Here is a 12,830-nt window from a genome sequence, read left to right as displayed (position 1 = left end):
ATTCTGCCAATTCTATAGTATACCCAACATTTGTTATTATGTTATCATCATTTCTTCCACCATTTCCTATAGCTAAAGCCTTGGTCCAGAGTTTTTGGTCCATATGGACCACATGGTAATACTTGCATGGGGCCCCACGACATATTATTTTGGATAGGAGGGTCCAATTCATGTCCAAGCTTTTTTTAAACTACTTGAGACTTAGTTCTAGTCATCATCCACAGACAAACGGGGCCACAGAACAAATGAACTCAGTTCTGTAACAGTACCTGTGCTGTTGTATTAATTACCAGCAGGACAACTGGACTGAACTACTGCATTTTGCAGAAGTAGCTTATAATAATGCAGTTATTATTATAACCACGGGTTTTACCCCTTTCAGAGTAGCCACAGGGCAAGAATTTAATGCTATGCCTGAGTTATCCTCACATGAACCAGATATAACCTCATTGAAACAGTGGATCAGTCATTTGGCCAGTGGTTCGCAAAGCTTTGAATGAAGGCAAGGCTGCCTATAAAGCACAAGCCGACAAGAAACTAACTGAACCTAAACCTTAGAAAGTGGGGGACAAAGTTTACCTTTCCACCAAGTTTCTAAATTTTTTGCAATAGTCTAAAAAGTTGGGTCCTAAATATATTGGGCCTTTCCCCATAGTTCGCATCATTAACCCTGTCACAGTGGAATTATAACTCCCTAAGTCATTACGGTAAGTCCACCTCATTTTCCATTGTAGCTTATTGAAGGCTGAAGTCACCTCTGATCTTTGTCTGGCTACTACCCCTGTTCCAGCCCCTATTATGTTAGAGGGTGAACAACATTTTGAGGTTCAGGGAATACTTGACTCTAGGAAATTTCACAGGACCATGCAATACCTGTTGGCTTGGAAACACCTCCTCTTCTCACACACAATGAATGGGTTCACAAAAAACATGTGCATGCCCCTAAATTAGTATGTATATTTCATCAATTGTACCCTGACATTTGATTTTACATTTCCTTTGTCTCCCCTTCCGTCTTTTGCTTTCTTTCAGGTGGACTTCCCATTTTTCTAGGGGGTCGGCATGTCAGGTCCCAGATATTTCTTCAGGAATGCTGGCATTTTGGTGGGAGAAAGGGGGGGGGGAGGAATGGAGTGGTCTGTATATGAAGTTTCCAGTTTCCGTTTCCTGCATTACTGTGTTAATCTCTATATGAAGTCTTTGTTTCTGTTTCCCTTCAATGATGTAGCGTGGGAGGGGTTTGGTTATCATTGCTTTAAAGAGATGGTTTTAAGTGAGAAACTTCAGTTCTTGCCTAGATCACTTGTTATCACAAACCTTCCAATAAAAGCTCCTTTTGGAATAACTGCAGTTTCAAGAGTTCTGCTTTCTTGGGAAGACTGGAGAGGCAAGACCTTAACATCGACATGGAGAGATGGTGGGCAATATGGGAAAAGGAAGCCTATGAGTCCACAGGGCTCCTTTCCTGGCAGCACGTCTTAGAAGGGAGTAAAATGCCTTTTGAGGTCTGGACTGATTACAAGAACCTCAAAGCCCTAAAGACACCCCCCCCCCGGAAGCTTTCCCCCAAGCAGGTCCGCTGGGCGCAATACTTCAAATTGTTCGATTTTGAACTAAAATACATCCGGGGACGGGACTTGCTAGCAGATGCCTCGTCAAGAAAGCCAAAATTTAACAGTCAAAGGGAGGAGTCATCCACACGATCATTTCCGTCTCCCAACAGGTGGCTGAAGTCACCACAAAAGGTCAATCCAGATGTCAGAGAGACCCTAAGGGTATCAAATGACAGCTGTACTGAAGGCTGCACTCCCAGCCAACTAGTGGTTCAAAGAAAATCAAGAAAGCCTGACCCTACAAGAGGGGTTAACTTAGAAAGGATCCAAGCTGTATGTCCCTGCCACTTTGAGGCTTCAGATCCTAAAACGCAGCCATAACTCCCAATTAGCCAGCCATTTTGGATTCCTAAAAACCCTTCACCTAGCCAGGAGGCAATTCTGGTGGCCCAAGTTGAAAGCAGATGTGGAGGATTATGTTAAGAGCTGTTCTACATATGTAACTATGAAAATAAGGCCAGAGAAACCCCCTGGACTTCTCCAGCAAGTGGCCGACCCCTGCTGGCCCTGGAGGAAATTGCTATGGACACCACCTGTTCAGGATTTTCCTCAGTTAGAAAGTTGGCCAAGATGTTTATTAAGCATACATGGAATGCCCCGCAGGGTCATCTCCGACAGGGGTCCAGTTAACTGCTAAATTCTGAAGGGAGTTTTTAAAGTACATTGGATCGACCCAGGAACTTAGCTCAGCTTTTCCAAGTACTAACGGGGCCTCAGAATATACAAACGCATGGTGGAGAAGCTATGTGGACTATCAACAAGAAAACTGGGCAGATTTGCTGCCTTTCGCGGAGGTGGCTTACAACAATGCAGTGCACAGTAGCACCGGGCTAACCCACTTTCAAATTACTAGCAGCATGGAATTTGTTCCCATGCTCGAGTTGCCACAAGAACCACCATCGTCCATGACCCTGGCCAAATGGTTGGAATTGCTGAGAACACGAAGAAATCATAGCGGAGCCAGTAGAGGCTTACAAGAAACAGGTGGATAAATGATGATCTCTTCAACCCAACCCTTTCTGGGTGGGAGATCATGTATATTTATCAACCATATGTCAATTCTCTGTGTTAACATTCCATGCAGAGCATCGGCAGAACTGGATCTCAGTAGCTGGGTTGAGATGAATGAAGCTATTGGATTTATTGACAAAGACTGAAGGAACGGAAGAAACATGGGCGAAGTTCAAAAGCAGATAAAGAAAGCAAAAAAGATGGCTGCGAATAAGAAATGCCTAATGAAGAATGCCTAATGAAGCTGTTAATAAATCACTGCTTTTTGTATTACAATATCGGGTCGCTTATTATGAAGCAGGCATCGTTAGGGTACTTTACATCATATACCTTAAGCTAAAATTTATTTATTTATTTATTTATTTATTTATTTATTTATTTATTAAACTTTTAGACCGCCCCCTCTCCCCGAAGGGACTCGGGGCGGTGTACAAGTACAAATTTAAAAACCATACACTCGATAATATACATAACTAAAATTGAATTAAATATCCCCTGTACAAATTTATAAGAATTAAAAACTTAAACCTTAAAACCAAACCATAAAATTTAAAAATACAAACTGAGGTGGGAAAGCTGGAATTAGGCCAGGCCGGCTAGATGAAACAGGTGGGTTTTAAGTTTCCGGCGGAAGAAGCGGAGGTCCGTAGTCGTTCTAATTTATTTATTTATTTATTTTATTCTTCGCATTTCTAAACCGCCCCCTCTCCCACAAAGGGACTCGGGGCGGTGTACAGTCCACACAACAAATAACAGATAAAAATACAAATATAAATATAACTATAAATATACGTATATATATGGAGGAGGTTAAAATTAAAAGAACTGTACAGAAGAATAAAATATGGCTCTAAAAGCCCTAAAAACAATTAGATTTAAAACACTACCCTTAAAATAACCAGTTGAGAGTATACTTCCAGGAGGTAACAGTTGTAACATTTGTAATTATGCCAGGCCAGCTAATCGAAACAGGTGAGTCTTCAATTTTTGTCGGAAGGAGCGGAAGTCCAAGGTGGTTCTAATGTCAGGGGGAAGGTCATTCCAGAGGGTCGGGCCCATCACAGAGAAGGCCCTTCCCCTGGGCGTCGCCCGCTGGCACAGCCTAGTGGACGGCACCCGGAGGAGTCCCTCTCTGTGTGAGCGAATCGGCCGAAGGGATGTATGGGGCAGGATACGATCCCGCAAATAGCTAGGTCCTGTGCCATGGAGCGCTTTGAAGATGATAATCAACACCTTGAAACGCACCTGAAAAGCCACAGGCAGCCAGTGTAGCTCGCGCAGGAGAGGTGTTACGTGGGAGTATCTAAAGACTCCCGAAACTACCCGCGCGGCCGCATTCTGAACCAACTGCAGCCTTCGAGTACATCTCAAGGGGAGCCCCATGTAGAGAGCGTTGCAGTAGTCTAGCCGGGACGTCACGAGCGCATGAGTGACTGTGCGAAGGGCACTCCGGTTCAATAGGGGACGCAATTGGCGCACCAGGCGAACCTGGTGAAACGCCCCCCTGGCCACGGCTGTCACATGGTCGTCCATTGACAGCCGGGTATCCAGAAGGACGCCCAAATTGCGTACCCAATCCACGGGGGCCAGATGTTCACCCCCAATGGCCAGTGATGGAGTAAGCTGGTTGAACCGGGGCGCCGGTAGCCACAGCCACTCAGTCTTGGACGGGTTGAGCTTGAGTCTGTTACTTCCCATCCAGATCCGTACGGCTTCCAGACACCGGGACATCACTTCGATGGCATTATTGGGGTGGTTTGGGGTAGAGATGTACAGCTGGGTGTCACGTACAGATGGTAATCTACCCCAAACCCATGAATGATCTCGCCCAGCGGCTTCATATATGCATTGAACAGGAGAGGCGAGAGGACCGACCCTTGTGGCACCCCACAAGTGAGCAGCCTCGAGGTCGACCTCTGCCCCCCTGCCAATACAAATTGCGCTCGGCCAGAGAGGTAGGAGGAGAACCACCGCAAAACGGTGCCCCTCACCCCCAACCCCTCCAGTCAACGCAATAGGATACCATGGTCGATGGTATCAAAAGCCGCCGAGAGGTCTAATAGGACCAGGATGGAGGAGCAGCCCCCATCTCTGGCCCTCCAGAGATCATCCACCAACGCGACCAATGCGGTCTCCGTGCTGTGGCCGGGCCAGAAACCGGACTGGCGCGGGTCCAGATAATCAGTTTCCTCCAAGTGGCGTGGAAACTGTTGTGCCACCACACTCTCTACAACCTTCGCCAGAAAGCAAAGGTTGGAGACGGGACAGTAGTTGGCTAACAAAGCTGGGTCCAGGGAAGGCTTCTTGAGGAGGGGCCTCACCACCGCCTCTTTCAGGACGGCCGGCAGGAACCCCTCACTCAAAGAAGCGTTAACTAACTTTTGGAGCCAGCCTCGTGTGACCTCCCAGGATGCCAGTACAAGCCAGGAGGGACACGGGTCCAGTAAACATGTGGTGGCTCGCAGTCGCCTACGCAACCTGTCCATATCGTCGGAAGTAACAGAGTCAAACTCCTCCCAGAATGGAACCTCAAGAGCCGCCTCCGACGTCCCCTCCAGACCACTAGTAGGGACCAACTTGCTTCGAATCTGAGCGATTTTGTCCTGCAGATACTCCCCAAATTCCTCTGCTCTACCCTGCAAAGGGGCTTCCCGCGACCTCTGTTGAAGGAGGGAGCGGGTTACCCCAAACAGGGCGGCAGGGTGGTTATCTGCGGACGCAATAAGAGTGGCACAATACTGACGCTTGGCCACTCTTGCCTAGCAAGAAACTAGGACCTAAGTTCCTAGGGCCATTTCCAATAGTGAAAGTATTCAATCCAATAACAGGACAGCTTAGCCTCCCACTCCGATTAGGGAAAGTGCATCCGGTTTTCCATAGCAACTTGCTGAAACCTGCAGTCAGATCACAATTCAGATGCAGGACCATCCAGCGGCTAAGCCGATGATAGTGTAGGGAGAGACTCATTATGAAGTTAAGAAAATATTGGACTCCAGAGTGCATAGGGGTCACTTGTAATATTTAGTTCATTGGAATGGGTACCCTTTGCCTGACGCTACCTGGCTTAAGAGCTGGGATGTGAAGGCAGATAGATTAGTGAAACAGTTCCATGATAAATTCCCTAGTAAGCCAAAAGGTCCTGGGGGGGGGGGGGTTGGTTAGGAACAGCTGTACTAAACCCCCTCCCTAATATCATTTCAGGAACTACTCATCAGTTGAAGAGGGAAGCCTGCCAGCTTGGAACCATCTTTAACTTGTAATCTTCAGGACTGCCACAGCAGTGGATGGGCAAGCAGTGGGAATGAAGGGAGTGGAGACAGTGTGGGGTATATAGCCATAACATTTTTCCCTTGGGAGTCAAGGACGTTCAACCTGCACCTGGGCAGGCATGAATGGGAGTCAACTACAGTTGGGACAGCAACCTGATTGGACAATGTTATGCCCATTTCGATGCAGGGGAAGGAACATTGGCTTTACTTTGGGTGGCGAGAATCTGGGGGCTTCAGATTCGGGTTTTCCTAGATATGCCAATATGACATCTCTAATAAATTCAAGCTTTGAGGAAAATGCCTGCCTTCGAGGTTTTATTTTGTTGGAACCCTGATATTGTACCTGTCCTTGTGTACTAGTAGTGCAAGCTCACCTTATTGCTTCTCCAAATTTTTAGCATTTGTATACAAATATTTCAGTCATGTATGGCTGACCCTGGGTACGCTTCCTATATCTTCTACTTTATTCCTGAGTTTTCCTTCCTTCCCATCACTCCCCACCTAATTGTTTGTTTGTTTGTCTTGGGGTTTATGCTTGGGATTAGGACCTAAAGATCCTAAGGCAGTGATGGCGCACCTATGGAGCCATTTGTCAGGGCACGCGAGGGGCTGCCCTGTCAGCTGGCCAGCGCGCATGTGCGAGCTGGCCAGCTGAGTTCACCTTTTTAAAAGTTATTTTTCGCCTTCCCCAGATTCCAGAGGCTTTTCGCCTGGGGAGGGCGAAAAGAGCCTCCCCCCGGAGGTTTCAGGGACCGTCCGGAGCCTTCGGAACGCTTAAAACTACCCTCCGAGCAAACCGGAAGTGACTTCTGGGTTGCTCGGAGGGTCGTTTTAAGCGTTCCGAAGGCTTCAGGGACCGTCCGGAGGCTTCCCTGATGCCTTCGGAGCGCTTAAAACCACCCTCCGAGCAAACCGGAAGTGACTTCCGGTTTGCTCGGAGGGTGGTTTTAAGCGTTCCGAAGGCTTCAGGGACCGTCTGGAAAGCTAGAAAAATATGGGATAGACAGCATCACCATCAGATGGATTTGCAACTGGCTGACAAGCCATTCTCAAAGCATTGTCCTTAATGATACATCATCTATATGGAAAAAAGTAAGCAGTGGGGTGCCACAGAGTTCCATCTTAGGCCCAATATTCTTCAATATCTTCATAAATGACTTAGATGAGGGAATAGAAGGGAAACTCATCAAATTTTCAGATGATATTAAGCTGGCAAGAATAGACACACCCCAGAAGACAAGCTCAGGATCCAAAATGATCTTGACGGACTTGAACAATGGGCTCTATCCGACAACATGAAATTTAATGTGGAGAAAAACAAGGTTTTACACTTAGGCAGGAAAAACCAAATGTACAGATTAAGCAAAACCTAGCTAAAAAACAGTAACTGTGAGAGGGACGTTGGGAGTCCTAGCGGAAGATGACTTCAATATGAGTCAGCAGTGTGAGGCAGCAGCCAAAAAAGGTAATATAATCCTTGGCTGTATAAACAGAGGCATAGAATCAAGATCACGTGAAGTACTAGTACTGCTTTATAAAGTCTTAGGAAGACTACACCTGGAATACTGCATCCAGTTTTGGTCACCACATTACAAAAAAGATGGAAATTAAAACTTATGAAGAACTGTTGCAGGATTAAGGTTTGGCTAGTTTAGAGAAAAGGAGGACTAGGAGTGACATGATAGCAGTATTCCAGTATTTGACAGGTTGCCACAAAGAGGAGGGGGTCAACTTATTTACCAAAGCACTTCTAGGCAGGACAAGAAATAATGGATGTAAACTAATCAAAGAGGGAAGCAACCTGGAACTAAGGATAAACTTCCTGAGGACAATTAACCTGTGGAATAACTTGCCATCAAAAGTTGTAGGTACTTTATCACTGGAGGTTTTTAAGAAGAGACTGAACAGTCTCTTGTCTGAAATGGTATAGAGCTGTGATGGTGAACCTATAGCAAGCATGCCAGAGGTGGCACGCAGAACCCTCTCTGGTGGGATGTGCGCCGTCACCCCAGGTCAGATCTCCGTGGCGTTTCTTTCATGAGCTTCTGTTCCCCTGCAAATGACGAAACAGAAGCTCACGAAAGAAAAAGATCCTACCTCTTGTGCGCTGCTGGTGTTGGGATGCCCCGTCTCCCTCCAGCCAACTGGTCTTCGGATCTCTGCTGTGCATGCATGAATGTCCGCACATGTGCATGCAAGTCAATGCATGCACATTCGCGCATGTCAGCACTGTGTATGTTTATGCATGTCACTGCATGCATACTCAAGTATCTAAAAGGTTCGCCATCACTGGTAAGGGTCTCCTGCTTGAGCAGGGGGTTGGACGAGAAGATGCCCAAACGCCCTTCCAGCTCTATTCTGATTCTGATTGGATGAGGCCAAAACTTGAAATCTTTTAATTGGCAGTGGGCAGAGAGGGAAGAACAAGGGAGTGATTTGGATATCTGATGGCAAGGCATAGCAAACTGGAGAATACCAGTAGCCAACAGGTGACTCCTCTTCCTCCCTAGAGAGGAGAGGGCCACTGGGACATGGTGGGATGGAAAGCGATAGTGCAGTTCCCCTCCTGATCTACATATTTTGCCCCCTCTCCACAGCAAAGTGGCAAACAATTTCATTGGTCAATCAAGGAGAAAGAAATGACTTTATGATGGTCCTGATGTGGGTTGTAAGGGGAGTTAAAAGAATGCCAATCTATATTATATGTGAAAACAAATGTGACCCAATAGAGTTGTCTAGTGCACCTTAAATGGCTTTCTAAAACAGTTGTAATACATTTTGTGAAATTACCAAAAAGCATGTTCCAAATTACCCCAAATCATAAGAAAAGCCAATAATGTCATAAGAGATACAATTTATAAAAAGTTTGTAATGTTTATAAAAAGTTTATAAAAAGAACAATTAGTGTTGGAAGGTTATTGCAAATGTAAAAATACTGCAAATATAATATTGAAAAATAAGTGCTGTTCAAAAGAAACGTGATGATCACTGAGCTAGTTGAAAATTATAGATGTACTCACTGCTACAGACTTTACAGCTTTAATGAGTTTCTTGCTTTCCAAATTCTTCAGGATCTTGTTGATCTCTGTTAATGGAAGATTGCTTTTATATCTGATGTCTCTGCTCCAAATACCTGATTTTTTAAAAAGAAAGATGAAAATTACCTGAGTAACATATCATATATTTGATTACATTGTAGATGGTGGATATTCCTTCCCAAACTTTTTATTTTTCCTCAACTGAATAATTAAATAATACATACGTACATGCATACATGCATACATATATTCCTCAAGTTAAGATAGGTCACTTAGTAATAATAGTTCAAAGTTATGACAACACCCCCAGAGGTACTTACAACCCAGTTGCAGCACTCTTACGGCCATTCATTCTTATGACCAACAGCCAATATTCTGCAGCAGCACCCACTCCCCCGCCTATTCCTACCCCATCGAGTCCTCACAGATATTAGGCCTGCTTTGCCAGCCCACTGAGCTCCATATGCTCTGCTCTTCCCCACTCCTCATCACCAACCATTCACTTTTCGAAGATCTTCACAGCTCAAGTATTTGGGGTACAGAAGGAGGACAGAATATTTCATTGCTGGGCCATATGTTAAAGTTCTAGAAGTGGCCATTGTTTTCTGAGATGCTGGCTAAGCCCTAGCCTTCCTTCCAAGACCTCAAGGAAGGAAGGCACTTGCAGCAGTTGAGGAAGAGAGAAACATACACCCCTTTAAGTTCTCAAAAGCCAACCTAGAAGGGACATCACTGCTCTAAAGTTCAAGAGTTGAACTTGCTCAGAGCATAAACTTCTCCAACCCAGTGCATCTTACTCCCAGGGAAACCTGCTTATGAAGCTAGCCCAGCTCCTGTTGCTAGATAATGGTGGCAATTTTTTACTACAACTGAGCTACAGAGCTACAACACACGAAGCCCTCAGTTGGGAATTTTTGAAATACTACAAGAGGAATACCAGCAGCAATTCATTATGTTTCGCTCATATAGGAGTCCCTCTCCCTGCAGAATCTGGCCTCTGCTTTAGAAAAGCTACTCATCCAGAAGTCCTTTAAATCTGGATTCCTCATCAAGTGAAGGGAAGCAACTTGGCAACTCACAAAAGCGAAGGCACTGCTTGCAGTGAGAGCCGAAAGAAACACTGCTCTCTTTCATTTTGCCCAACGGAGTTTTGGGAAGATGCAACAAGACAAACTGCTAAAACATGAGATGTATCTTTCCCCACACCTTCATCCTGACAATCAAGGATGCAGACAAAGCCTAAAGGAGATATTGAAAAGATAAGTGAGCAATCAGTGATGGAGATGATGGAACAGGGGCCAAAGCAGCTCTGGGGACCCCAAGTGGTAGTAAGCAGAGCATGACATACTCTGCTGGGTGGTGGTGGGGGAAGCCTTGGGAGTCTGGAGGCACAGGCAATCCACTCAAGACACTCCATATTCAACCTAATGAGTTGCACATTCATTTATGAGGGGTCTTTGGTGTTCTCTGAGCTTGCTTGTTTTCTTGAAGAAGTTTCATTACCCAAACTAAGTAATATCATCAGGAGCAGCATTATCCCAAATCTATCTAAAAAATAAATCACCAGAAATCCCAGCACGAGGCTAGTGAGGGGTGCTGACTCCCAACGCTGACCGGGTCAGCGTAAAATATCAGCGAACAATTAAGAGAAAGCCTTTTGAGATAAGAAGCTGAGATGAGATGCTTCTCTACCTCTCTCTCAAGCAGCAAAGGAATTTGTGGGAAAGGAAATTTTCAGATAAATAGCATCTGGAAAGATGCAGCCGGAGGGGGCTGGGAAAACTAATTCACTGCACGGCTGGAGAATGAAAGTCCCAGATCAATTTGAGCAGCTAAACGTGAGTGATGCTCTCCCTCCTTCCCCAGCCAAGGCTTGGGGGGAAAAACTGGAGTGGAGGTTTTGACTCCTTCCAAACAGCAATAAATGAAATGACCCATTACCGTGCAACTGAATTGAAGACAGATTCCCTGTTAAAATGGGGAATTCAAACCAGCCAGCAGGAAGGATTTTGGCCAACATCTCCCCCTAGCCAGCAAACAATGTTTGGGCTGCAGCCTGTGAATCAAGCACCACCAGGTTGGGCTTTCTTCCCAGGTCATGGATGGGACAGATGCCAGTGGGCACCACCTTGGCCATCAACATGGGCCATTTCTTCCCCTAACCAGCAACTGATGGTTGGCCTGCAACCTGTCAATCAAGCAACCTCAGAATGGGTTTTCTTCCCAGGTCATGGATGGGAGAGATACCAGTGGGCACCTGCTCTCCTTCAGATGACACCATGGCAGATAACTGGGCAGTGGCCAACCCAGGGACTGACCCCTCCACCGAGTCCAGCCCCACCTGCAATGCCCCAACAGGTTCTTACCCCACCTTCCTACAGAGAAGAGTTCTTGACAATAGAAGAAGGGATGAATGAGGGGAAAACTGCAGGATGTATGGTGGAACAGTGTGCACCTGCAATGCCCCAACAGGTTCTTATCCCACCTTCCTACAGAGAGGAGTTCTCCACAATGGAAGAAGGGATGAATGGGGGGGAAGCTGCAGGATGGATAGCGGAACAATGTGATGAGGTGGTTCCTAAGTTTAGAGATATAACTAGGTTCCTTCCCTCGTGGGGGCCAATAAAATGCCACCGTTGCTGTCAACTTGGCCACAGAACGTCACAGTGCTTGGCTCCAGCCCCAATGCCACGAATGTGCGCATCAACCGCCACAGCAGTAAAGAGTAAAGAGCTCCAGACCCATTATGCCACCAGGAAAGAGTCATCTGGGCCAACAACCTCAGAGAGGATCCCCAACCTAAGGTGACAAAGAGTTCTACCAATGGGGAGGCCTCGGAGGAGGGGAAAGGCCGAAGACGACCCAATGGTTAGTGCACCCATCCGCCCCTTCACCTTCCAAGTCAACCTCCAAGTATCCAAAACAGGGGTGGAAGGGGAAGTTGAAGCATTTGTGGACACCGATTGCACTCGATGCTTAATCAGCATGTCGATTGTAAAGCAACTGGGCATATGTACAGGATCTCTAGCCTATCCCATTCGGGTTGAGTAGGCAGATGGAACGCTAATTGGAGGGCCCCCGGCCACGCTAATAACTGAACTGGTAAAGTTACAAGTGGGCCGCCACTATGAGCTTCTCAGATTCATTGTGGCTCCAGAGACGCTGGAATATATTATCTTGGGGCTTGCATGGCTTGACAAGTGGAAGCCTACAATGAAGTGGGAAGACGGCGGTAGAAAACTGATGATTGCGTTTGGGCTGCTACCACTGGTGGAGGAAAAGGGCCACCCAGGGATGATTGAACCCAAGAGCCCAGAACCTGCAGCACCTGCAGCAGAGACAAAAACCCCAGGGATCCAACAAGTACCAAAAACCTTGTTGGGGGATGTTTTGTTGAGAAAACTGCAGGGCAACAGTAAGAAGGAAAAAGTTGTTCACCCCATCATTTCTTCCTCTCACCAAAAGACAGCCCAAGTCACTAACCAAAACCAGGATAAGCTGATGACAGCTATGAAATTGGCGCTCCCAACAGACCAGTGGCTCAACAATAACCAGGATATCCTAACGATGGAATATGGATTAGCCTGGAAGGAGTCCAAACTGTACATCACCACAGGGTTGAGGCTGGAAGTTATATAGCAAAGTCATGAGGCAGAAATAGGAGGCCACTTTGGATTCCTAAAAATGCTCCACCTTGCCAGGCATCAATTTTGGTGGCCAAAGATGAAAACGGAGGTGGAAGATTATGTAAAAAGCTGTGCTACTTGCGCAACAATGAAAACACTGCCTGAGAAGTCCCCTGAACTACTACAACGAGTGGTCAGACCTAGCTGACCATGGGAAGAGGTCGCAATGGACTTCATTGTCGAACTGCCAGACAGCAGTGGTATAAAGTAATC

At 46.3% G+C, this 12,830-nt stretch overlaps 1 protein-coding gene across 1 annotated transcript in view; it reads right to left on the bottom strand.

The window, feature by feature from the left end:
* Nucleotides 1-12,830, bottom strand: part of POLR3F (RNA polymerase III subunit F) — a 107,928-nt gene that overhangs the window by 19,498 nt on the left and 75,600 nt on the right. The window contains exon 5 of the mRNA XM_081950500.1: nt 8,914-9,026. Coding sequence (XP_081806626.1) covers nt 8,914-9,026 — 113 coding nt within the window. The remainder of the gene's footprint in view (nt 1-8,913; nt 9,027-12,830) is intronic.

This window comes from Natrix helvetica, assembly GCF_964273705.1.
Source record: "Natrix helvetica genome assembly, chromosome: 4".
Classification (NCBI taxonomy): domain Eukaryota; kingdom Metazoa; phylum Chordata; class Lepidosauria; order Squamata; family Natricidae; genus Natrix; species Natrix helvetica.
The sequence above is the reverse complement of the archived record's forward strand: the minus strand, read 5'-3'. Positions and strand labels throughout refer to the sequence as shown.